The sequence below is a fragment of the Panthera leo genome, chromosome D4 (genome assembly GCF_018350215.1).
Source record: "Panthera leo isolate Ple1 chromosome D4, P.leo_Ple1_pat1.1, whole genome shotgun sequence".
NCBI classification, from domain to species: domain Eukaryota; kingdom Metazoa; phylum Chordata; class Mammalia; order Carnivora; family Felidae; genus Panthera; species Panthera leo.
The window spans coordinates 86888201-86913823 of record NC_056691.1 but is presented as its reverse complement, the minus strand read 5'-3'; the positions used below and the strand labels follow the sequence as shown (position 1 = coordinate 86913823).

Below are 25623 nucleotides of genomic sequence, written 5' to 3'. Positions count from 1 at the left end.
CCCCATTTGCAATATCTAAAAATGAATAGCAAGGAGGTAAGGGTGTCACCAGAGCAACCTAGGGCTAGTCCTGCCCCTCTAGAGAACTCAGTCATGTCTTCGAAACCGGCACAATCCTGCAACCTGGAGTCGCACCGAACACCTTGAGCAGAGGCACCCCGGGGGCTGCACGCATGCGCGAGGCCACGGGTTAGGGGCGGGCGGGGTGAGAGCCCGAGGGGGCGGGGTCAGGGCCCGCGCCTGCTCCTCCGCTTTCGAAAGTTACCTGGCTGGTGGGGGCTGGGGTCGGGGGAGTTACCAGCTGCGCGCGCGCCGGCCCCGCCCTCAACCTCTTCAGGCACCTGTTGGCTCGAGGGCCTCCTCGGCCGCAGCTGCTATCCAATAGGCAGCCTCCCCGACCCAACCAGGCTCCGCCCGCCTCCAGGATTCACCAATCCGCGAGTAGCCGCGGCCTCTCTCCCTCAAAGGGCCCGCCCCTCCCGGCGCTTCTTCCGGGTGGGGCCCCGGGCGGAGGAGATGGCTCCCTGGGCGCTCCTCAGCCCTGGGGTCCTGGTGCGGAGCGGGCATACTGTGCTGACCTGGGGGATCACGCTGGTGCTCTTCCTGCACGATACCGGTGAGCCGGACCCCGCGCGACCCCGACCCACCCTATCCCGCGTGATTCCCCAGACGTTTGGGTCTCACTGGGTTCCCTGCTGAAGCCCCAGAAATCCTGGGATTCACCCGACTTCCGCCAGCTCCTGAGCCTCTTCTCCATCTGTCATTCCAAGAGCCACCTGCTTTCTGCCTAATACCCAGTTGATCCCTAATTAATCCCAGCATCTTCCTGATCCCTGCCAGATGCCCTGTCTATCCCAGGACCCAACCGGTGCCCACCAGATCCCGCGACGGACTTGAGCCCCCATCTCCCCTGATCCCGAGACCCACCCGGTCCTTCCCAGGATAACGTCCCTCCGTAAGATTCCGAGGATCAAGTAGATCAAGAACTGGCATCCCGCCCATCCCCGTGGCCACTAGCTGCCCAAGTCCAGGCTCCCCACCTTCCAGGACAAGAGAACACAGAGGGGGGCGGCCTGTCCCGCATTTCCCCACCCTCAGTTCTTGCCCTGTGGTCCTCGTCCACCTCACTGACCCACCCCCACTAACATCCTTCCCCTCCTTACCTGGCAGGCTGCCTCCGGCCCAACTTCTCACCCTCACTGCCACTCTGGGAAGCCCCGCTCCTCCCTCCGTGCTCCAGCCTCAACTCCTGGGCTGTGGGTGTCGTCACTTTCCTCCCAAGACCTTCTTAAGTCTCCTCTACCGCTTTCACCCTTCAGCCTAAACACCTGCTCAGTCTCCTCATCAGAAAGGACCCGCCCCACCCCGCCCTGCAATCCTGCTTTCCTTCTCTGCTCCTTTTCACAACCAAGGGACACCAGAGCTGTCCACACTGTTATCTAAACGCCCCTCCCTCTTCACCTCCCCCTGCCTCCCACCCCTGAATCTTCATTTACTTCTATGAGTTGGACCCTTCCTGGCCCTGCCCTCCTCTGTCTCTATCTCATGGGCATATCAAACCTAGCTGGTCTCTCCCTATCATGGAGCCAAAGTCAGGGATCCCTCTTCCCTCTCCCCTACATCCAGTCAAGTCTGGCCCCTTCACTCCCTTACCCCTTATCTATCCAGCCCTTTGTCTCCACTCCTCCTGCCAGTGCCCTTGTCTGGCTACCCTCCTCTCCCTCCTGGATAGGCTCTGCCCCCAGGCCTCCCCCTGCTCCCCTATCCATCTTTCCTCCAGCAGCAGGAGGGTTTTCAGAAACAGATCTGACCCTATAACCTTCCATGGTTCCCTACTGTCCTACAGATAGAATGCAAATGAACTTTTTTTTTTTGGTGGGGGTGGGGGGGGAGGGAGTGCTGGGCCCAAACTTCTCCCTCCTGTACTCTATGCAGTGGCCACACTTGACCACTCATTACACCCCATCTCCAGGCCTTTGCTCAGCCAGGGACATACTCCCCACCTCCAGATACACCCCTACACATGGCCTCCTGTTCAGCTCCGGCCCCGGCCTCACTCTCCTTCTCCGGCCTCTCCAGCACTGCGGCAGTGGGAAGAGCAGGGGGAGCTTCTCCTGCCCCTTACCTTCCTGCTCCTCGTGCTGGGTTCCCTGCTGCTCTACCTGGCCGTGTCGCTCATGGACCCGGGCTATGTGAATGTCCAGCCCCAGCCGCAGGTAACCAGGGGGGCCCCTGGGAGCCTGAACCCTTCCTCCCACCAATAGGATACCCAAGGCCCCTGTAACAGTCTCATGCCAGGATCTATGCAGAGGGCTTTCCTGGGGCACCTCCATGAATCCTCTTAGCAGCCCTGCAACCCCCATCCTCCAATGAGGAAACCACCAAGGCCCAGCGAAACAACTGTGACAGAGGTCACAGCTTCACTCGGGCCAGGGCACTCTGTCCCACCCTACCGCCTCCATTACACTGGGGATGGGCCCCGCGTGCATACCCAGGGCTAAGCTAGCCCCCCAGGGAAACGCCCACCACTTCCCTCTCCCTCCCAACCTAATACCCTGTCCCCCATTTGCAGGAGGAGGTCAAGGAGGAGCAGACAGCCATGGTTCCTCAAGCCGTCCCCCTTCGGCGCTGCAGATACTGCCTGGTGCTGGTGGGTGACCAGGGACCTCTACGGGAGGGCGCAGGGGCAAGGCTGAGACTCCTTGACCTCCTGCCTCCCTCCCCCCTACCCCCTCTGTGGCCTCATCACTCCCCTCAGTCGTGGGCCCAGAGGGGAGCTGGCACTGAGCCCGCCTCCCTTTGTGCCCACAGCAGCCCCTGCGGGCCCGGCACTGCCGTGAGTGCCGTCGCTGCGTCCGCCGCTACGACCACCACTGCCCCTGGATGGAGAACTGCGTGGGGGAGCGCAACCACCCGCTCTTCGTGGCCTACCTGGCGCTGCAGCTGGTGGTGCTTCTGTGGGGCCTGTACCTGGCATGGTGGGTTCCACGGCCGGCCTGGGCCTGGGGGGAGGGCGGGCAGCGTGCCCCTACACGGTGCCCCTTCAGGGGCCTCGGGCCTTCCCCCAAACGGCCTGCCCGGAGGGGCTCCCCGGGGCACCCCCGCCCTCCCCCGGCCTTGGTCTCCATCTCTGTTCCTGCCCTGCAGGTCTGGCCTCCATTTCTTCCAGCCCTGGGGGCTCTGGCTGCGGTCCAGCGGGCTGCTGTTGGCCACCTTCCTGCTGCTCTCTCTCTTCTCTTTGGTGGCGGGCCTGCTCCTCGCCTCGCACCTCTACCTGGTGGCCAGCAACACCACCACCTGGGAGTTCATCTCCTCGCACCGCATCGCCTACCTCCGCCAGCGCCCCGGCAACCCCTTCGACCGCGGCCTGACCCGCAACCTGGCCCACTTCTTCTGCGGATGGCCCTCAGGGTCCTGGGAGACCCTGTGGGCCGAGGGGGAGGAGGAGGGGGAGGAGGGCAGCAGCCAGGCGGTGTAGGGTTGCTGGAGGCAAGGCCACCATCTTGTGCCTGAAAACCAGAGGGGCTGCCCCCAGCTGGGGTCGGCGTTCGGAGGGCCTGGGGTTCTTCACTCCCCCCCGCTCCTCCCAGGCCTCAGAGCAGAGCTGAAATGACAGAGCTCCTGCCACAATAGGCAGTCCTGCCCTCTGAAGGAAGGAGAGGAGGCAGAGGACCCGTGGGGGGCTCGGGCACAAGCAGCCTGGGCTTCCGAGACCCCCCACCCCGCCCCCCAAAGCCAGGATGCCTCCATTGCACAGTTTTATAAGTTTAATCATCCGTAAAGCAAATCAAATATTAAAAAACCAAACCAAACTCCTCCTTGCTGTGCCGCCCTTTCTGGTCCAGGCCTCCCAGGAGGCGGGGGCGGGAGGAGAGGGGAACCTGCCCAGTGACTGAGCGAAGCCCCCCACAGCAGCTCTGCAGCTGCCACTTCGAGGCCCAGTGCCCACCGATACCTGGCAAGGCCTGGGCCTCCGGGGCAGACGGCTGGGCAGACGGGACAGACACACCAGAGAGGCCGTCAGGGCCCCAGGAATCCCTCTGACACAAAGTCGAAGTCCCGGAAGGCAGCCTGCTGGCGGGCCGTCAGGGGGCTACGGGGGTCAGGTGGGGTCAGGGCCGGCGGCAGCCCCGTAAACTCGCCCTCGAAGTAACGCAGGTCCGTAGGGCCACGGAGGGTGGGCAGGAAGGGGGGCTGGACGGTGCGGGCGAGCAGGGCCTGCCAGTCGGTGGTCTGGGGGCGAGGGCAGAGCTGCCTGAGACAACGGAACAGCGGCCCGCGTGGCCAGGCGACACCTCCCACTGTGCCAGGCACCCGGGAACACTCACCCTGAAGAAAGGCTGGGTCTTGATCTCCTCAGCATCCCGCTCACCCGCCCCGAGGCGCTGCTCCGGGCACTTCTGGAGGAGCTGGGTAAGAGGACTGGGGTTCACGGAGGGCATCACACCCAGGCACTGCCCGCCTGCCCAGGCATCCCAAGTGAGCTGGACCACAGAGGCCCCGAGAGAGTGGGTGGTGATGGGGCAGCCGTTCAGTCCAGCCCAGCCCAGCCCTGCAGTGATTACCTTCTGAATGAGTTCAAGCCCTTGCACCGACAGAAAGCGGGGATACGGGGCGTCCGCATTGACGATGCAGTCAAATACCTCCTCCTCGGTGTCCCCGGGGAATGGACACTATGGGGAAGGGGGCTCAGCAGGCTGCATGAGCCACCTCCACCCTGCCCCAACCTAGAGGCCCCGGCAGCCGGGGTCCGGTGCTCACCTCGCCCACCAGCATCTCATAGAGCAGCACACCCAACCCCCACCAGTCCACAGCCCGTGTGTAGGCCTCCTGGGTCAGCACTTCCGGGGCGAGGAACTCTGGGGTGCCGCAGAAGGTGCTTGTCCGGTCCCCAAAGCCGATCCCTGCAAACCAGCATCCACACTGATGCCAGCCCGACGTGTCTCATCCATATAACTTCAGTTGTAAGAATCAACAGCCAACTCTTACGACCTCAGGCACCGAAGGTCAAGCCAAGCCCTGCCCCGAGCTCTTGGAGGTGAGGACAGTTTGTTTTTTTTTTTACGCCACCTCACGGGAGGAAGCAGAGCCTTTGCCAAGCTCACAAAGAAGGGAGAACCCGATGCCCTCTCCCATCCTGAGTACACGCTCTCCCCTGGCTAAGGGTGCGCTGGGGCTCTTTAAGAGTCTCTAGGGCTGGGAAGGAAGAACCAGTGTGTCCAGCTGGTCCCTGGAATGCAGGCTGGGGTGAGAGGTGAAGGCCACTTGCCCACTACCCTGCTGGCCTGAGCTGGGCAAGCAAGGCTGGAGGACATGGGATCCTGGACAGGAGGCACCCACCTTCCTTACACAGCCCGAAGTCCGCGATCTTCAGGAAACCCTGGGCGTCCAGCAGAAGGTTGTCCAACTTAAGGTCCCTGAGGGTGAGGGGGACAGATCAAAGGGGCCCGGGAGTATCACAGGAGGAGGGCAGCCTCTGCTCCTTCACCTACCCCCACCCCCAGCACCCCCGGGGCAAGTTACCTGTAAATGATTTTCTTCTCGTGTAAGAACTGTAACCCGAGGACCACACAGGCCAGGTAGAACCTATGGGTGGTGTAGGGGGTAGTTCAGGGTCAGGATGGGGGGGGTGCGGCGGGACAGGGCAGGGAGGCACCAGGATGGCCACGGCCTGGGCATCCCTGGATGTCCCAGCTCTAGTCAGCTCAGACTAGAGCCTGATGCCAGGGGTAGCGGGTAGGGAGAATGGGTGTTTCTCTGGACAGTGGCCCCAAGGTTGTTGCCCACTGACAGCCTACCCTTCCTGGGCTCTTCGATGGTGCCAGGAAGGATGCCACGTGTTCTGATGCCTTACCCCCCTACATCCTCCCAGCCACCTGCTGTCGATAGTCATCATGTCTATTTTTCAAATGAGGATCTGAGACTCCAGGTAAGTGATGCACCTGGGGGTCACACAGCTCGTGGCAGACTTAAGACTCCAGAGCCTGCGTTCTGGTGGGCAAGAAAGAACTCCGGCTGCCAGTCACTTACTCTTCACTGGTTCCTGTGCCCAACAATTTAATACACATTATGTCCATCCACTCCACAAGCCTATGGAAGAGTTATTATTAGCCCCATTCACAGCTACATAAACTGAGGCCCAAGGTCACAGTGCTATGGGAGCTGATAAGACAGTTGACAACCAAGGATCTGAGCCAAGGCCTCCCTGACTCCACACTCTTCTGCTCATGGGTATCCTGGGGGAAGCAGGATGAAGGGAGAGGGCATAGGGAACCAGGGAAGGCTCAATGGAAGAGGCAGACAAGAGGGATGGGAACCCACCGGGCCTGGGGCTCAGGGAAGACGTCCTCGTGGATCTGCATCATGAGGTCACCACCGGGCGCAAACTCTGTCACGAAGCAGGCGTGGCTGGAGGTCTGGAAGCAGGCGAGGAGGGACAGCAGGAAGGGGTGCCCTGTGCGGCCCACAGCCTCCAGGATGCGTTTCTCGCAGTACAGGCTGCGGAGGGCCGGGGGTGGGTGTTAGAGGGAAGAGAAGCCACTGCTGGCTGCGTCCTGCCACCCGCACAACACCCTTGGCTTCTCTGGGTCTTCAATGAAAATGCCAGGCAGGTAGAATGATGGTTTCTGCGTATCGGGCAGAGAGAAGAGCGGACCTGCCCAAGAGCATACAGTTAACAACCGCAGGTGCTCAAAAGAGAACTCAGGACTGGCCCCAGCGGGTCACCTCTTCAAAGCCCCTGGAGCACTCAGCTGCCTTCTGGTGCCACTAGCCCAGGCCGGCCATCCGGGGTCCCCTGCAGGGCTAGGTGCCCACTGTCCCGACTACACACCTCTCCATCTCGTCCCGGCTCAGCACCTCCTGCTTCTTCAGCGCTTTGATGGCGTAGTATTTCCCCGTCCCCTTGAACTGGACCAGGAGGACCTGGGAACCAGAGACAGCTTGGGCTCCAGGTGGACAGCACAGGGGCGCCTTTGCTGCTCCCGCCCACTGCCCCATGGATCACAGCATCCCCCCCAGCCAAGGTGCTGGGGCCTGCTCACCCCCTTCCATAGCACCCTCGTCAGCCCACTACCTTCCCGAAGTGTCCCCGGCCCAGCACGGCCAAGCAACGGAAGTCCTGAAGGCGGGGGGGTTTCCTGCAAGAGAGAGGGCACAGGAGTCCCCCTGGGATAAGAGCTGGGCCTCCATGAATAGGTGCTCCTAACCCTCCAGGGCCGGTCCGGGGCTGTCCCCACCAATAAGACTGGAAAGCCTAGGGGCTGGGGTGGGGGTGGGGGGATTCAGGGACAGTGGCTTCCTAGAGTTCCAGAATGCAGCTAGAGCTCAATAACACGGGTTTAGTGAGTAGGAACAGAGAGCAAGGAGCATCGGGTAGTGTGTGAATGGACACACGAACACCCAAGTGAGCAGACATGTTGCAAGCACATAAGTGAGCCTGACGGGGGTACCTGGTGGCTGAGGCTGGAAGCGGTGGCCCGAGTCGAGTCCTGGGCTCCATGTGGGGGCGTTTGGTGCGCTATGAGGGTAGAGGGGCTCAGAGCAGAGCAGGGCTTCCTTCCCTGTTTCCCTCCAGCCCTGCCATCCCCACCCCAGCAGCCCCCAGGACTGCCAGCATCCCCTCACCGGTATCTCCTCGGGGGTTGGCTCCCGGGGCAGGTAGAGACGTGGGGGCTTGGGCGGGGGCCTCACCTCTTCTTCCAAGGGGCTCTTCTTGGGTGGGAAATCACTATGTGGAGAAAGCAGACACCTGACAGGGCACAGGCAGACGGAAGAGCTGTGGGGACGGACACACAGCAATGCCAAGAGACAGACAGACAGAGGGTCAGCGGGAACAGAAAGACACCAGCTGCACCTGAAGAGAGGCAGACGTGGCAGAGAAGCAGGCAGCCACGGCGAGGGGGCTCCTCACCTGGGCGAGGCAGGGTTGGCAGCTCCCCGGGGCGTGGCTGGGGTCTGGGGGCAGGCTCTGGGGGGGCTGATCGTGCTTGGGGAGCTGCAGGGGGGCAGCAAGTTCATGACCAAGCGCCCCCAGGCTGCCATGTTGAGATTCATCTGGGAAGCCCTCAAAAAGTCCTGACCTGGGACAAAAGGCGGGGCTCAGTACCACGGCCCCCCAAGGGCCCCTGCCCTACCCCCTAATTGCACAGCCCTCTCCCGTCCACACCTCTGCGTTTAGAGAAAATGCGTTTCTGCCTCTGCAGCCGGGGCCTCCTCTCAATGACAGGGTCACAGAAGGTCACCTGTGTGGGCAGAGGGCAGGGCTGGAGACCAGTCCCCTCCCACCCCATCTGTCACCAGGGTACCTCCCCGGCCTCCAAGATCCCAGCCTAAGCCCTCAGCGTCAATGATGCGAGAGCCAGAGGGGCCCAGAGGGATGGATTCAATGTCCACATTGGTACCAGTGGGGAAACTGAGGCCCAGAGAAGAGAGACACTTGTCCAGGGCCATGCCTGAGGCTAGGCAAGTCAGGACCAGGATGCAGCCTCTAGACTCCCACGCGCGCCTCGGAGAGGGGCTGGGAATCCTTAATTCTTGGAGACCTCCTCCCTCCAGGCCTCAATTTCTACTCCTATGTGTGGATGAATCAAATAGTCTCGAAGGCCCTTCTAGCTCAGATGGAACCAGGGCCCGTGTCGTCAGGGGACGGGGTAGGGAGCACCTGGGCAAAGAGCAGCCCCTGGGGCACCAGACTGAGGGACAGCTGGTGACAAGCGTTGTCCAGGAAGTCCTCCAGCCGCAGGAAGGCCACGCCACACAGCTGCCTCCAGTCCCGCCAGTGCACCCCAATCTCCAGCTCCCGGGCCTGCGTCGGGGAGGCCAGGTTGAGGAGTGGGGCACACGTCCCTACCCGGCCAGCCTTCCGCTCCGTGGCCTAAGGTCACCCCTGCCCGCACCAGGGCCAGCCTCACCCGCTCCAGGGGGACAATAAAGGTCTGGTCCCAGGACTGCTTGGTCACTGGCCCCCAGCCGGTCTGGCCCACGACACGATTGTCCACCTTCAGCACAGCCAGCACCTCACCTGCAGGGCCAGAGAGGGAGCTCAGGGCAGGCGAGGAGTAGAGAGAGGTGCATCGCTGCCCCCAGCGCCCCGCGGCTCGCTACTCACTGGCCAGCTCTCCTCCGCCACGCTGCTGCTTGGCCCGGGCCCGAAGCCAGCCCTGCGAGGGGCTCCCGGCCAGCACAGCCGCCGGGGAGCGTCCGGGCACGGCTGTCAGCAGCTGCTCACAGCCCAGGAGACGGACCTCCAGCGTCCCTGCGGGGAGCGTGGGGGACACACTGTCAAACCCCTGCTACATCCGGGTCCCCTGGGGCCCCAAAAAAGCTACCTTCTCCCGAAGATGGCTGAACCCAGACCTTGCCCGCATTAGGCTGGGGTGTTTCACCAGGAGCCTGAACCAGCTGAGCGGGAAGGTGCTGGCCTCTCTAGAAGCCACCGTACTGTGTCCCAGGTGGGAAGTTCAGGGTTTCCAAAGTCAACACGCTTAGATTGTTTGTTGATTACAATTCAGCCACCACTACTGGGAGACAGATCCAGCTCAGGGATACGAAAGAACGTTCTAGGAGTCCAAACTGCCCAGGACCGGGGCTGTGAGCGCCCCTAACCCTGGCACTTGACACACTGTCACGGCTAGTGCCTTGAATAATGGCTTCGCCAATGGTGTGCCCACTGAGCCGGCCTTGTGCCTAGCGCCTCACGTGCAACAACTCTGAATTTTCACAGCAACCCCATGAAGGAGGTGCCGTTATCACCCCCATGTTACAGAGGGATAACACTAAGGGTCCAGGGAGGGGAAGTCAGCCGCCCAAGCTCACGTAGCTAGGGGGTGGTGGGACCGGGATCGAAACTCTTCTCCGAAGTCCTCCCATCTGTGGTTCAGGGTGCTCTTTGGAAGAAAGGCACAGAGCCCTGAAGTGGGAGGGACTGACTCCCAGCTACCTGTCATGGCGGTGGGCTTCACGAGCACCCCTGAAGGCTGGGGGTTCCCAGACACAGCAGTCCGCAGCTCCCGGGCCACTCTGCCGCGCAGAGGGTGGGCAGGAGGCAATCCCTCCAGCAGCTGCTCCAAGGCCAGCCGCAGGAGATCCAGTTTCTGGGAGGACTCCTGGAGCTGGGCCTGAGCCTACAGAGGAGATCAGGCAGGGGAGGACAGGCCCGTGACCACTGGAGACCCACACGCCCTCCCCGCAATGAGGTCTAGACAGAATGTGCCTCCTGTTTCCTCACCGCCACCCCTCACAGGCCGTCCGCGGGTGCCTCCCGCCCTGGTGGACCGTGGTGTGGAGACAGACGCTCAGAGAGGGGCAGCGATGGGAGGGGACCACGGCCTGACCTCAGCCAGCGCCTTCCGGTCTTGTGTCCGCCGGCTACCCAGCAGCTTCACCACGTTCTTGGCGCCCTCGGCCACAGCGGCCTCAATGCGTAGTCGATGCCTTAGCTCCTCTGCCAGCAGCTCGGGACCTGGGAGGAGGCGGTCAGCCCCCAGGCCCCGCCCTGCCCGGCCCTGCCCGGCCCCGCTTCTCAAAGCCTCACCTGGTTCAGGGGACCCACTGGCTTCCAGGCTGCTAATCTTCATTCGCAGCAGGGCCACCTTCAGCTGGCTGTCCCGCAGCATCTGCTGGGCAGCTGCCAGGAGCTTCCTCTCCTGTGGGGTCGCGCCACATGCCCATCGGACCGGGGCTAGCCCAGAGCTTCCCCGGTCAGACCAAGGTTGAAGCCAAGCCTCCCTTGGTAGGCCAGGTGCTAAAGCCAAGGGCCCCCTGTTAGCCTAGATCTAGGGCAGGGCCTCCTCCTTCACATGAGACAAGGGCTGGGGTCAAGCTTCCCACACCATGTCAGAGCCGAGCTCCCCACATCGTCCTGGGAGCTGGGACGGGGGGTGGGCCTTCCCTACTGGACTGGGCTAGGACTTCCCATTAGACCGAGTTGTGCCTTGTCTGTTAGATTAGGGGTTCGAGCCGTGCCTGCCCCACCAAGCTGGGATCTGGGGCTGTGCCTCCCCCGTCAGACTAAGGCTTAAGACCGTCTCTGCCTCGTGGGGTCACTGGCTTGGTTGCATTCTCCATCAGGATGGGGGCTGGGAGCTGAGAGGGGCTGAGAGCCCAGTCTCTCCCCATCAGACCCCAGGAGCCTCACCTTGGGCGTGCCACTGGCGTATGTGTGCGTCATGTTCTCCGCCCCCTGCTTCACCTTCAGCTCCACCTGAAGCTGCCTCTGTAGAGCCTCCAGGTGCCGAGCCCTTGGCTGCTCTGCAGGTGGCTGGGGTCCCGCGGTGGCGGGTCCTGTGCATAGCGTGGGACACACGAACCCCTTACCCAGAGCCGAGAGAACCCTACCCCATGACCTTGCTCTCTCCCCCGACCCCCAGCTCCCTTCTTGTCACAGGGGACACCGAGGAGGCTCTGAGAGCGGTCAGGGCCAAGGCGGAGAAGCTGGGTCGGCCCGGCGCCTCCTGTCCCCCAGGGTCTGCTCGGACTCGTCACTCACCGGCCAGGCCGGGCCCGGGCAGCAGGATGCGCGCGTGCAGCGCCCTCAGCTCCCCGTGCAACTGCTCCAGGCGGCGGTTGGAGGCCCGCAGCAGCTGCTGTACGTGGCCCAAGTGGCGGCGGTCCGTGGCCACCCTCCGCAGGTTCTCAACACCCTCCTTGATCTTCAGCTCCTTCTGGATGGCCCGGCGGATCACCTCTTTCTCATCCTCTGGGGGCTGCTGGTCGGCCCCAGACTGTGGAACGGCAGAGAGGTAATGCCCTCAGTCCCCGCCAGCGACCTCGGGTCTCCACAGACAGAGAGGAAGGTGTGCTCGGTGCCCAGGGTGGCCCCCCGGGGCATCTCTGACCTTACAGCTAGTACTCCTGGGCCAGATGGAAACCCTAGGGCTACGCAGCCTGTCCCCGCTCCTGTCCCCTCCCATTAGGGAGAAGGGAGAGCGGAAAATTGTTCAATGTTTGCAGTGGACTCTTGAACAACACGGGTTTGAACTGCAAGGGTCCACTTATAAGCAAATCATTTCCTGTCCTTTGTTTTTTTTAAGTTTATTTATTTTGAGAGAGAATAGAGAGCATGAGCAGGGGAGGGGCAGAGAGAGAAGGGGGGTGGGGTGGGGCGAGAGAGAGAATCCCAAGCAGGCTTCTTGCTGTCAGCACGAAAAGCCCAGCACGGAAAGCCCGGGGCAGGGCTTGAACTCACAGAACCGTGAGATCATGACCTGGGCCAAAATCAAGACCCGGACACTTAACTGACCAGGTGATCCTATAAGCAAATTGTTTTCAACTGTAAAACCAACTTTGTTTACAGGACTATAAATGCACGTATCGTCTCTTCCTTACGATTTTCTTAGTAACGTTTCCTTTCCTCTAGCTTACTTTATCGTTAAGAATACCATATAATGATACACATAACGTACAAAATATGCGTTAGTCAACTGCTGACGGCATCCGTAAGGCTATTATTAGTTAGGTTTGGGGGGAGTCAAAAGTTACATGCAAATTTTCAACTGCCTGGGCGGTCGGCACCCCCGACCCCCCCTGTGTTGTTCAAGAGGCGAAGGCACAGGGTGCTACCGGGTGCCAGGGTCTGTTCTCAGAGCTTTGCGTACATGAATCCGTCAGTCCTCATAACAATCCCACGAGGAAGATGCAGTTACTATCCCCATGTTACCAGCCCCAGATGAGGAAGCTGGGACACAGGTTAAGTAACTTGCCCAAGGTCACAACACCCAGAGGGAGATGCCAGCCTCTCCCCACCGGCCACGCTTAATCAGACTGCTCTGAGGTTGCGATCCCAGCTAAGATTTGGGGCCAGAGAAGAGGCTAGGGAATTACCCAAGGTCACATAGAGAGGGCAGCCAGAGGCCTGAGTAGGGGCCAGGGATGTTCCCTCAGGTAGCAAAGCGGAGGCACAGAGAGAGGCTGAGGAGGTCTCTGGGGGCCACTCCCAGCTCAGCTACTGCCAGGTTGGAGCAAGGAATAGGAAAATCTTCTCAGAGGCCATTTCCAACCAACCAGCGCCAAAGCTGACCTCAGCCCAGGGTAACCCACGATGCCCTCCACCCCCCATGGACCTCCACCTTACCTCTCGGCTCTCCATCTCCTGAGGCCAGTGTGAGGGGTGCCACCCCAGCCTCAGGGAGCCCCCCCACCCCAGGTCTCTGCTGGCCCTCTGGCCTGGCTGTCAGAGGGCAGGGGCGGGGCTCAGGAAATCCTCTGAGGGCCCTAGGCCAGAGGGCCAGAGCCAAAGGCCTGAGCAAACAAAGATCCCATGGAGCGGGGGGCCCGGCCACCGGGGTCCTGAGTCACCCAGCTGCCGTTGCTGGGCGGAGGTTCACAGGAAATCGGAAAATGTGTACAAGTCACTGCTGGAACAGGAGGGGGGGGAACCTCCGGAGGAAGGGGGTGGGAGGGGACAGACGCAGTGCCTAAGGTTGTTCCCGCCGTTGGGGTGGGGGCACTCCAGGCGTCTGGTGGAGGACATTTTGCCTTTGGGTGTACCCCCTGGTCCTGTCTGCTCTGGGCTGGAATCCTGCCATGTGCACACACGCCTCCCCCTTTCTGCTCTACAGCTGGGACCCTATCTTCTACACAGATGCAATGACCCCACCCCATTTGCTCTGGGTAGACCTGAACCCCTCCCTCCTCAGTGACAGACAAGCACACAGCTTTGGCCGCTGTGTCCACCAGCACGTATCTCCAGCGCTGGCAGGAACCCCGCCCCCCTCGCCATTTGGACTAGAACCCTCTGTGTACCCGGAGGTTCCCGCCCAGGTGCTGGGCCAGGTCCCCCATCTCCATGTGCCCAATGCCCACATGACTTTGTGATCTGGGAAGGACCCCCACAAGTGCGCAGAGATTGGCCCTTCCCGGGCCTCCCCCCCCCCAGGACCTGTCCCAAGCTGCCCCCCACGGTCCCCTTTGCTTTCCAGGCAGATTCCCACCGGTCTTAACAGTCCTGCCTGGAAGAACGGATTGGGGGAAACTTTAGGGCCCATGCCAGTGGCCCTGACTGCGGATTCAGACGTGCTCATGCGCTGGCCTGACTAGAGGCTCTGAGTCACTTGGGGGTAATTTGGGGACGTTTCCAGGGGGCACGAACGACTCCCCCCGCGCCCCCCCACCCCCCATGCTCAGGTCTGCCCCGCGAGGTTAGCGAAGCCCGGGGCAGGGGCTGGGAAGGGAGCCGGGAGGGGGTGGGGGTCGGATCTAGGGGACGCGACCGGAGCTCGCGGCGCCCGCGGCGTAAATGAGACTCCCCGACCCCCTTGGCCCGCGCCCGCAGCCCGGCCTCTCCGGGCGCCGTTCACCTGCCGCGGCGCCCCCTCCTCCATGGCTCCGCTCGGGCCTCTCCGCCCCTCCTCTCGACCACTGCGGTTCCGGAAGCCCCGGCCCCTCCGCCGGGACTTTCAAACTTGAAACTTCCCGGGAAGCGGAGCCGGAGCCGCGGGATCGGGCGCCCCCTCCCGAGGTCCGCTGGCCCTCGCGGGACCTGGGAGCAGCGCCGCCTCTCGGCCGCGAGGGGCCGGCGCCGGGGACCCCACTCAACCGCAGGCCCCCGCGCCTCGCCGGCTGCGGCATTCCGCGGGCTTTGGGGCCCCGCGCCCCTTTTCTGAGGCCGCCGACCCCCGTCCCGCGGTAGAAGGGCAGGAGGGACATTTCTCGGGCCGGGGCTCTCTAGCTGCCCTAAGGGCCGGCCGGGGGGGACGATAGCGCCGCCTGCCGGCCGCGGGACGCCGCCAGGGCGTCCCGCCCGCTCCCGGCTGGGTCAGCCCCCTTCCTCGGAGCCCCGCCACCACCGGGTTCCCGCCCCTAACTTTCTCTTCGTCTCAGATCATTGGTGTAAAATGGGCTAGTCCCCAGCCTGTGGCCCCCACGGAGGCTTGGCCTTATCTAGAGTCACTATAAGAACGTAAAGCCTCATCCAAAGCTTGCCAAATTACAAATGACAGATGAATAAACCAAACATCTCTCAGGCCACCGCTGCTCAGCCAGAGTGGAGTTTTCTGTTTCAGCCAGAGCCACCGTTCTTCCCTTGTCCTAAAGAACCCATCTAAACAGGAGACACAATGAAACCCCAGGAAATAGCCATGACTTCAGGAAAGCCAACCAGTGGGCACTAACTGCCCTGGGAATGGCTTGCCATTCCTGTGTAAGGAATCCTAGTATCCTGTGCTAACTAGCACTGTGCCAAGACTTCACTGAAAGGAGCCTGGTCCAAGGGGCCGCAAGTGAGTAGGGGGCAAATATTGAAGGTGGGTGATTTGCTGACTTGGAATAGGTGCCTTCTATTTTCAGGAGAGTGTCTATCTCCCATCTTGAGAATCATTTGTCTACTCCTACAGCCCAGAAAGTTGAATTCTGTGGAAGAACTCAGAAAGGATTCCCCAAGTTCGCTGTTTCACTGGCTCACTGGTCAATAAGGGAAAGGAGTTTAGAGGTAGCAGGATCCAGGAACCCCAGGCTGGGCAAACCCACAAGGAACCTCCAGGCTGATGGAGGAATCGGACCAGAGAGCTGCATCCTATGCCAGAGTGATAGTGTAATTTATGAAACAGTAACCCCTTGGAAAACTGATGTTCCCTTCACATTCAACATCCAGTGGATGGTGAATGGTGCAAACACCTCTCCAGCTAATTGGCTGTTAAAACTGAAAAAAAAAAAAAAAAAAAAAAAAAAAACCCAAAAGGAACAAAAACACTTCCTAGCAGGGCACATTAAATTTTTTTGTCCTTTCTACACATTTCTTTTTTCCTTCCCCGTACTGCAAACAACAATCCATCTACATTTTAGATTCGCCTTTCTTCGGTAGTATGAGTACACAACGTCACCAACTAATCAGCTTGGCACATACCCTCCACTATTCTAATCACAAAGCTGCAACCCTCTTCCCCTCCGACCTGTTAAAAACTCAACTTATAAGTCTTCATGAACACAGTCACACATTCAGGAGGAAACGGTCACTGCTGGGGTGGGGGCTGGGGGAGGGAATAGACTTTTCAAAAATGATTGAGATGTCCTCTTTAAAGAATTGGAATGGCTCTTCATCTGACTCCTGAGAACTTGTCCTGATCTTCAGGAAATCTTGAAAAGTCTTTACCCTTTGCAACAGGATTCCATTCTTGCATAAGCCAGAAAGAGTTCATAGTAAAACCTAACAGAAAAGGCAGAAAAACCAAACCCATGTTTCTGGGGCCAAGTGAAACCATGAAACCAACCATTATGAAACAGTAATGATAATAAAGATTACCGAAAATTAATCTAGAAACACCAGTGACTAAGAATCCTCTGAAGCCCAAAAGGCCCCCCAAATCCATCAAGTCAAAAATCTGCAACTTAAATTTAGCAGCCAGAGAGCTAACACAAGTGAAACAGGCTTTAGCAGATGTCAGCCCGACAAGACAGGCAGGCTTCTGGACCATTTAAACCCTACATCCTGGAGCCTGAGCTGGGCGAAACTGTAGGAGCACGTCACAGAGGTCAGAGAACAGTTAAGTCTTTGAGAAATCAGGACATCGAGGGAGAAATCTACCAACTGGAGGGAGGGTCTAAAATAGAAGATTCCGTTAGGTTTGAAATGAAATGTAAACATCTATTACCAGCTACTACCCTCCATGCCCCAGTTCATGTAGCTATTCCCTCATAAACAGAGTTTGGCACAGCTTTGAAGTCTGGAAGAGGGAGTCCCCTTCCCAGAGAAACTACCTCAACAGCCACCATTTATTTACCCCTTTCCTTTGAAATGTCCTTGTAGCAAAGGAGCTTTAAGCCATTCATCTGGCACTTTACAACACACACTTGCCTGAGGGCCAGCCCAGAGCTCCTTTTGCAGTCGGGCCCAAAGCACACCTGCTACACTGTAGCCACTTTCCAGGACATTAACGTTGCCACTTTCCTTTCTCCCAGCCTAGCATTCCCCTCACGCCCTTTGCAGGCACAGGGCAATTAAAAGGTGATCGCAATAGTTGGGAGGACTTTTATGTTTTAAGGGCTGATTTTTTTTTAACCACATTCCCCAAAACAAAAGAACATTCTATAGTCTGACTAAAGGGACCTATAACCGGACAGCCCTACTCAGCACCCCGTAAGTCAGTTTTCCTAAAGATGTAACTCTGAAACAATAATTACAGGCCTACTGAATGAGCAATTCATTCAAGCGACTATATTTCCCCCTCAGCAAAGAGCCCTTTAAATGTTTTGACTTTGACATGAAAAATACTCAATCCCTTCACGAACTGACTACATCCCAAAGAAGTTCTTTTCCCGTGACCTTTATACATACCCTTTCGTATAGATGTCACTTCGGCTATACTGCTGCAGGATATGAAGAGTTTACCCCCTTCCCCAGTCACTATGAACACAAACCACACAGAAAAACTAGCTTATCATCTGAATCCAAAAGCAAGTAACATTTCTCTACAAAACAAGGAGAATGACCCCAGTCAAAAAAAATCTTTATGTTCCTTTATTGGAGCAAGATTCCTGACCGGTATACAGTGATGTAATTACTAAACATGACCTGTGCAGAAATTACATACTATCCATCTAGACAGGTTTTCATTACACTTTGCCTATCGATGGAATAGTTCCATTTATAAAGTTTTATACATCAAAAAGCTTTGAATTTGACCAGGCTGTCCATGAATTCATCTCTGAAAAAGTTAAGTGGCATTTAATTTTAGCTACTATAATTTACAGCATTAAAAAGCTTATGCATTAGGTAGCTTCCCAAAATGTTATTCTATGCACAACGGCATTTAGCAGAGCCGAGCCCGTCATTCTCACCCAGATTCACACAGACAGGTCTCGCTTGAGAGCTACATGCTAAATAGCTAGTACTTTGAGACAAAAGTACTCCTGAGTTTACCACCAGTACGGACTTCTTGTCTGAGAGTCTGTCTTCTCAGCCACGTTTCATGGTGCCAATGAAGGCACGCCAGCAACTGCCCTGTGTGTAATTCGGCATTAGAGCACCAGGTCTGTCTGACAGTGGTGGCAGGCACTAGAATTATATCCAGGTAAATAAAGGCCCGTTTTTAAAAATGCCAATTCGAGATACAAATCAAGGGCACAACATAATCGTAACGGACTTCTGGGCAATCTGGTACCCCGACTGAGGTGGAGAATTTCAGAAACTGACGGCAAATCGTACCCATGATGGTTCCCGGATTTGGAGACATTAATACATTGATTCAAATCCCTTTCTCAGTCCACACAAGCCCTGAGGTCACCCTGCAAAGTGCGTATCAAAAAATACGGAGTCAGGGTGACAAAGTTTGACAATACGTTACACAAGTCAAACTTGGAAAATCCTAATTAAATACACCTGTTCTGAGAGAAAAGCATCAAAATCCTTTGTGTACACATTTAGTTTTATTGTAACAAAGCAACTTGTACACTTTTAACGTTTAAAACTGAGCATCTTTCCTTTCCAGTGAAACAAAAAGAAAATTTAAAAATAAACAGGAACAAAATTACAAGAGAATGTCAATTCCAGATAAGATCCTACAGGTTCTGCTGATTCTCCCATCGAGTGGCAGGGCTCAAATCATCATTAGGAGAGAATTTTATTTTAAAAGTGTCATCTTCAACTGCCAGGATGTCCGTTAAACATCACAATTAAACATGCCAAAGGAGAAGCCATGTTGTCAAAATGCCCACTTAACCCACCCAAACATCTCAAACCCACCCTTTGCTGACCTTCTATAACCCCATTTTTTTAAGTTTTTTTTTCTTTTTTTTAAACAAGAGAAAGTAGACAGATACATGTTGGTAAATGCTAACTGTCCATATTCACATAGAGACACAGTGTAATCTCTGAGCCCAATATACAGAGAAAGGAGGAAAAAAGCTAGAATTCTATGCACTACTACACAGGGGCCTAGCACCCTCCAGCTTCCAGCAGAGCTAAGGGAGCAGAAGGTTTTTCTTTTTTCCCACAGAGCACGGTGGTGTTGATTCCATAAAGTTTTTGTTGAGACAGGAAGGGATAAAAATGAATTTGGAACAGAAAGGGGTAGAGATTCTTTTCCCACTGTATTCTGCTCAAGGTATTTCCCCCCAAAATAAGTTGAGAACCATGGTATAAAGGGAGAGAAAAGAGACTTCAAAAAACAGGGCGAATGAGCACAAGAGGAGGAGGGGGAAAAAAAAAAAAAAGACTGCAAGTTGCTCCCAGGGACTGGAGAAAATTAAAAAAGGAAGGTTGGAATCCATCAGTCGTCTTCTCCTTCATCCTCCTGTAAGAAAGAAAGTGGGCAGTTAATCTCCAGGGTTAATTCTAAGGTCATTCCCCATCATTCGTACGGACACTCATGGACTTCCATAGAACACACTGATGCACTACGGGGACGTGTCATTTTATGAACGAAGCCACAAATCGGTCTGTATCAAATCTCAATTGAACAACCCAGTGATGCTGTTTCACATAAATTAGTTAACTTTTCAGCGCTAACCAAAATCTGACCTCTTTCACACCGAGTAAAACAAACCAAGAAACAATCTATTTCGATCTGACTAGAAGGATTTTACTGTTTGTCCAAAACACGCAAATCTGCTATTTAGATTTCTCAGAATCTGACCAGCTGCACTACCCATATCGCTTTCATTAAGTACTAGTTAGGGGAAGGGCAGAACAGAGTACGAAGCACAAAAGCAGAACTAGTTACAGTTAAAAATCACTGATATAAGGACTTGATTAAAACTTTCTTCCATCTCGAAAAACTAGCTCATCTCACCTACAAATCCTCCCACAGCTGGCCACGCCTCTATTACACAATATATACAACCCACAAATAACAGGGTAAGTTCTTTCAAGATTGGTCTTCTTTGGACTTAACCAAATTCTTTTTTACCTCTCCTTCCTCCCCCTCATCATCATCTTCATCTTCTTCACCTTCATCCTCATCTCCTTCTTCATCAATATCTTCCAATCCTTCTTCTTCTTCATCATCATCATCATCTTCTTCTCCTTCCCCTTCTTCATCATCCATATCAGGAACCTTCAAAAATAAAAAAACAAAAACAAAAACAAAAAACAAACTACCTTAGGAACTCATTTTCCAACAAATGAGACAGATACAACCTTGAATTAAAAAAACATTCTCAACTCACCAAGTAGTACTGTAAAGGATTTGGCCAAATATCATCTTTGATGACCTCTCCTAACTCATCTGCACCCGCATCAGAATGGTCAGTAAACCAGGTGAAAAAGCTCTCTGGTTCCTCATGCTGTCTCTTCCTGCTGGCTTTATTCTGCGTTTGACTTGAACGTTTCGTCAAATCCTAAATGAAGACAGAAGAACTTCTGACATAGGTTCTCCACAACACTTAAATTTCCCTATGACTTAAGATTTTAACACAAAAGCGGGGCGGGGGGGGGGGGAATCACACTAGTATGTCATCTATACTTCTCATCTAAAAGAAATTATAAAACGTACAGCAGATAAAAACAAAGTCCTAAAATTCTAGGTCTGCAAAGACTTGTCAAACTTATACAAAAAGCTTCTCCTATAAAGGGGCCATCTAAATTTCACTACTTTACATACAAAATTAGTTCCACTTTGACAACTACCCATAACACAGTATAATTGAAAATGGGCTCACTACATAAATGTAGATATAAATGCAATCTGGCAAGTACCAAGCCATTTGAAAAGCTTAGTAACCCATGTAGAAATCAAAGAAATTTAGCCTGTTTCTTGAAAAACTCAACACAATAATCTGACAGCTCCAAGCTATTGTATTTGGAGGATTTTTTGTTTTTGTTTTTGTTTTTCTTTTTTTTTACATCTTAAGGGTTTGCACTTAACACATTACCAAAGCAACAAGTATTGGTAAGAGGTTCAACTAAACCAAAATACACAAAATGATACTTTTGCCCAACATTCCTCAAATACCTTTCCAGATTTCCATTTGATTTCAGTGGACTTTGAAGATGGATCACCACTCTCATTCAGATGAAATTCTTTGGAGAGAACTTTATTTTCGAAGTAAGGGTTTTCATCAAAATACTACAATAAAGAATTGAGAATTGGAAATCAATACAAACAGCTCTTCTAACCAAAGCTTAAATTAATTTCCACAGTGGCAAACAAGATCACTTATTGATACTTACAAAATCTATTCTGTAACCTGATTTAATATCTTCAAATTCTGTCACTTCAACTCTTGTCAAATAATGCAGAGCCTCTTCATCCTCCTCCCCAAGCAGTGCAGACACTGGACCAGCAAATTATAGGTCAAATGGATATTAAACAGACAATTATTAACAAACAATTCAAGTGATGCCTTTTAAATTTTTCCAAATTTAGTGATTATCTTTGATTTCATAAATCCATTAATTGCAAACCAGATGGCTCAGTGTCAGGGCTGTCACTATCTTTTACCAAATAATTAAAGGGAATCTCAAGTTAGAATATAGTCTCTTCTAAATAGAGAAAGCATTAAATGCAAGCCTCCCGAGTGTTTTAATCTCTGCATGTAACGAACATGTCGGACTAAGTTCTCAAGCAAAGTCCCCCCACTCTTTAATGAATGGACATCCCATACCCTGCAATAGTGCTCTGCCACAACATACCTTGTGGATGGTTGACAAATGTTGTTACCCAAAAATTTGGGATTTTGGCGATCAATTCCGACCTCTTCTGAAAAAATGGTTGGCGGAGTTTGTTATATTTCTGTTCTACTTTCAAAATCTCCTCACTGGCTTGTTCATTAAGTCTGAAGCAAATGAAAAACCACGTTGACAATTATGGTATTTGACAAATACAAAAACTGCCGAAACTACAGAATATTTACTTTTTAGCTTTAGAACAGTACAAAGTACTCACTCATAATAACCAGAACACCTAGATTTTTGGAGTGAAAGACGTCAAAACTAAGATGACAAATTGAGCTACTTCACCAACACACACTCAACAGTTGACAGTTCCTAAAGTAGCCCAACTGAGCATTCTGGTAACATTGTATATTTAAGTTGCCAACTCTATCACCACGCTAACTTCAATTGTTTCCCTCAGGCAGATTAAGTTTACAAAAAAAAAAAAAAAAAAGTTGCTGATCAAGTAACAAAGTTATAACCCAAGCAGGAGCAACACTGATGCCATAATGCCAAACTATCAGAAGCTCAGGCACCGCAATTCAGACAACTTGTAGCCTCTGAAAACAAACCCAAAGGTCAATGAATATACTTTCTTCAAACTTTTTGATCAACATAGACATATTTCACAGAAAAATAACACTGACCTTTCAAAAATATTTCTCACTAAGTTGTAATCATCTCCACTTGGCCAGCGGATACAGATTTATTTGACCATAGTCTCAATGATCACCAGACCGTAAGCTGCATCTCAAAAAACTTCTCCAAAGTAAACTAAGAAAAACTTTACCTGTCTATTTCGTTTTGTACTTCATCAATATGTTCAATTGCTTCTTGCTGTTCTTTTTCTGCAAGAAAAAGGTGTAGAGGACTCAATACTAATTAGAACATAAAATTAGTTTTCCTGATGTCAACACGACCGGTGACGTGAGTTATACCAATAAAGCAGTTTTTAAAAAAGAAACTGCCTACTACAAGGCATGCTCTCCACGTGTTCGCGCCTGTAGTTAACAAATTATTTTTTAATTAAGACTATTCACAAATCCTACAATCTGCTAAGCCACTCAAGTCTGCAGCACTTTTTCGAGAGTTCCCTTACAAAAAGGAGACCAATTATTAAGGTTTCTGTGATGAAAGGTAAGGAGTAAGCCTTATTCCGAAATTCTTACTGTTTGCTCTTCATCACATTATATACCTGCTACACAATAGTGCCAGCTGTTAAGGCCAACACGGAAACTAACCCACGACACTAACGAAAATGGGGACACCACCTATCTCAGCGGTAGGATCGCTTCTTACACAAAGTTGAAAATACTGCTCAGTATCGATCACGATGAAGACATCAGACACGCCTGACAGATAAGGACCTCGGAGCTGCCCGACCGTCGCGAACACTCGATTTTCCCCTCCTCGGAACAGGAGCCCTAGGACTCGACCCTGACCTTTCTCTCCCCCTCCAACCCAATTTCAGGCGGGCTTAGCTCCGATGCGGCCCCGCACGATTTCGGAGCACACTTACAGGAAGCCAGCGTGAAGTCAGGAAACTGTGAGCCACAGAAGGGAGAGGAGGAAAAGGGGGTGTGCTATGCAAAAGGTGCCCTTTTGTCCGGTGAAGACTGCACAACCTACAAAGCCAAGTGGGCGTGAAGGGGCCTGACCGCGCGGCTCATTTCCGGTAACCATCCCGGGTTTCGCAGCCCCCCTGCCGAGAAAGCCTCTGCCGCCCAGGCTGGGAGGTGCGCCGCGAGCCATTGTAAAGCCCCTCCGACACGCCGGCCGCCGGGCCGGCTTTCCCAGCGCTCCGCCGCGGCGGGGGTGGCCGCCCCACGTGGGAAGTGCGCCCGCGGCCGGCCGGAGCATCCTCCCGGGCGGCCGGGGCCCAGCGCGCGGCCAGCCGCGTGCGTCCCCGCGCCCCCACCCCGCCCCAGCTCGAGGCGGAGGGCCGCGCCGGGGCCGGCCTCCGGGTGCGGGTGCGGGTGCGGGGGGCGCCGCCCGCAGGCCGGGCGCGCAGGGGGAGCCGCGCGGAGGCCCGGCCGCGGGGCCGCGTCCGGCCGCACCATGTGGCGGCGGCGGCGGCTGATGGGAGCGAGGCATCATGGCGGAGCACAATAAAGAGAGGCTTCTCGGGAGGGAGGGAGGGGGAGGAGAGCGAGGGAGGGGGGAGAGGGAGGGGGGGTCTCCTCCGCCCGCGCCGAGCAGGCCGCAGCGCCCCCGCCTCGCAGCGCCGTCCGCCGCCGCGGCGCCACCCCGGCCCCGGCCCCGCGCGCACAAAAAAGGGCGCCGAGGCGCGCGCCGGCCCGTCCGCCCAGCGGCCCCCCGCGCGCGCCCCGGGCCCCGCCGGCGGCCTGCGGGCCGGGCGGGCGGCGAAGATGGCGGCGCGGGCCGGCCCCCGCCTCGCCTGCTCCTCACCTGAGGTCTCGTCGGCCCCGTCGTGGTTGGAGTTGAGCTCCTTTTTACTGACTTTGGCCGCCGGCGCCGACATGGTGCTGCTCCGCGGTCGGGGGGGGAGCGGGGAGGGGGAGAGAAGGGAAGGCGAAGGGGGCGGGCAGCGGCTTCCCCTCACGCCACACGCGCGGGCGCTCGCTCGGTCCGGCCGCCTCCTCCCGGCGCTCGCTAGCTCGCTCGCTCGCTCGCTCTCCCTCCCCCTGGCTCGCGCGCGCTGCCCTCGCGGCCTGACGACGAGGGAGGGGCTGGGGCGGCGTGCCGGGCCCCGGCCCGGGCTCCTGCTTACGGAGGGGAGGCGGCGGCGGGCAGGCAGGCAGGCGGCTCGGCTCCCTCACTCACGCTCCGCGGTCCAGCTCGCTGCTCGCTCTCCCCGAGCCGCCTCCTCCTCCACCTCCTCCTCCTCACGGCGAGGGGGGGGGGGGGAGCGGCAGGGCGCAGGCGCGCCAGGCCCCGCGCGTACGCCCCGCCCCCGGCCGGAGAGGCTCGCGCCGCGTCGCCATTGGCTAGGGTGCCGGGACGAGGGGGCGGAGCCGCGGCGAGGAGACACAGGGCCTGGCCGAGAGGCGGGAGGAAGGAACGCCGCGACGTACGGGGCCGGCCCCCCGCGCCGCGCTCCCCTCCCCCGCTTTCCCCTTCTCCAGCCCGACCCGGGACATTTGCGCGCTACGGGCGCGCGGCGGCCCAAGGGGCGGGGCCTTGCCGGGCTGCGTGCTGGCCCCCCCCCCCCCCCCCCCGGGCAGGCGCGTCACGTGGTGGCGGAGCGGCTTCCCTTCTCCGTGGGGTGGCGCGGGGCGCAGGGGAGAGGGGTGTTACAGCCCCCCAGAACTGCAGGCCTTGTAGTAGCCTAGCTTCACAGCGGGGCCCGAAAATACACCCACCCCGGGTTCGGCGCCCTGGGACGCCGCTGGGGCATCATCCCTCTTCGTGGGTAAAGGAAGGCGGCATCTCCATCCTATTTTCCAGTTGGGGAAGATGCCCTTCGGACTCGCTCAGGCTTGTTTGTAAACCCCGAAGCTCCCCACTCCACTTAGAAGGCCTTTTCCTGGCTTCTAGTCCAAGCCTCTGCCAAGAAGGCTGTGTGCACTTGAGCAAGTCACTTTTCCCCTCTCTGTACCCGTTTCTGTTATGAGGTTACATAATGCAAAAAAAAAAAAAGGCTGAAAGGGGGAACATTGTATCAAGTGGTGACTTTTAGGCAGAGCCGCGCCAAACTGGAAGTCTGAAGGCAAGAAGTTGCCACGTTCACCCGCGGGTCTTTGAAGGCAAGAAGTTGCCACGTTCACCCGCGGGTCTTTTTTTTGCCCGAGTCGGTGTTTAAATGCTTGCGGGAAACAACAAGAGTGCTGATGGGCCAGTCCCAGCAACAGGAGTAAATCTCATTGAGGCGCACAACTGCCCGAAGGAAGGCCGTAGGCGTTTAGTTCGTTTCACACCTTCAGAGCTAGGACCTACAGCACCTTGCAGTTGAGTGCAAGCCTTTTGAGCCACTAAGTAAGGCCAAGGCATTTCTGGGGTGTTTTTTTTTTACTTTTTTTAAATTTATTTTTGAGACAGGGAGAGACAGAGCACGAACAGGGGAGGGTCAGAGAGAG

The 25623-nt window shown here is 56.0% G+C and overlaps 3 protein-coding genes across 15 annotated transcripts; 1 reads left to right on the top strand and 2 right to left on the bottom strand.

The window, feature by feature from the left end:
• Window positions 1–463: 463 nt before the first annotated feature.
• Window positions 464–3813, top strand: ZDHHC12 (zinc finger DHHC-type palmitoyltransferase 12). Of its 3 annotated transcripts, none has more exons than XM_042913187.1 (5): window positions 464–616; window positions 2080–2216; window positions 2573–2650; window positions 2812–2978; window positions 3084–3813. In XM_042913187.1, exons 1-5 carry the CDS (start codon window positions 517–519, stop codon window positions 3511–3513), a joined length of 912 nt encoding a protein of 303 aa, XP_042769121.1. In that variant the 5' UTR covers window positions 464–516; the 3' UTR covers window positions 3514–3813. The 3 variants fall into 3 exon arrangements, with proteins under 3 accessions (XP_042769121.1, XP_042769122.1, XP_042769120.1); XM_042913188.1 differs by having other exon boundaries at window positions 466–616; window positions 3170–3469; XM_042913186.1 differs by having other exon boundaries at window positions 471–616; window positions 3148–3813.
• On the bottom strand, window positions 3750–14425 carry PKN3 (protein kinase N3). Of its 11 annotated transcripts, none has more exons than XM_042913184.1 (22): window positions 14298–14410; window positions 11489–11723; window positions 11138–11283; window positions 10535–10646; window positions 10335–10462; window positions 9941–10124; window positions 9110–9256; window positions 8913–9022; window positions 8663–8806; window positions 8168–8243; window positions 7913–8081; window positions 7627–7729; window positions 7452–7519; window positions 7076–7139; window positions 6833–6924; window positions 6322–6498; window positions 5524–5586; window positions 5341–5417; window positions 4762–4904; window positions 4566–4673; window positions 4329–4409; window positions 3750–4233 (listed from the first exon to the last, which is right to left on the bottom strand). In XM_042913184.1, exons 1-22 carry the CDS (start codon window positions 14319–14321, stop codon window positions 4021–4023), a joined length of 2664 nt encoding a protein of 887 aa, XP_042769118.1. In that variant the 5' UTR covers window positions 14322–14410; the 3' UTR covers window positions 3750–4020. The 11 variants fall into 11 exon arrangements, with proteins under 11 accessions (XP_042769118.1, XP_042769115.1, XP_042769111.1 ...); XM_042913181.1 differs by lacking the exon at window positions 14298–14410 and adding an exon at window positions 11838–11951 and having other exon boundaries at window positions 7627–7777; XM_042913185.1 differs by having other exon boundaries at window positions 4009–4233; window positions 4373–4409; window positions 14298–14425.
• Window positions 14426–17770: 3345 nt separating this feature from the next.
• On the bottom strand, window positions 17771–24423 carry SET (SET nuclear proto-oncogene). The gene is made up of 8 exons (XM_042913346.1): window positions 23996–24423; window positions 22377–22434; window positions 21566–21708; window positions 21104–21207; window positions 20886–20999; window positions 20101–20271; window positions 19842–19988; window positions 17771–19226 (listed from the first exon to the last, which is right to left on the bottom strand). The coding sequence occupies exons 1-8, from the start codon at window positions 24066–24068 to the stop codon at window positions 19203–19205; spliced, it is 834 nt and encodes a 277-aa protein (XP_042769280.1). The 5' UTR covers window positions 24069–24423; the 3' UTR covers window positions 17771–19202.
• Between the last annotated feature and the right edge of the window lie 1200 nt (window positions 24424–25623).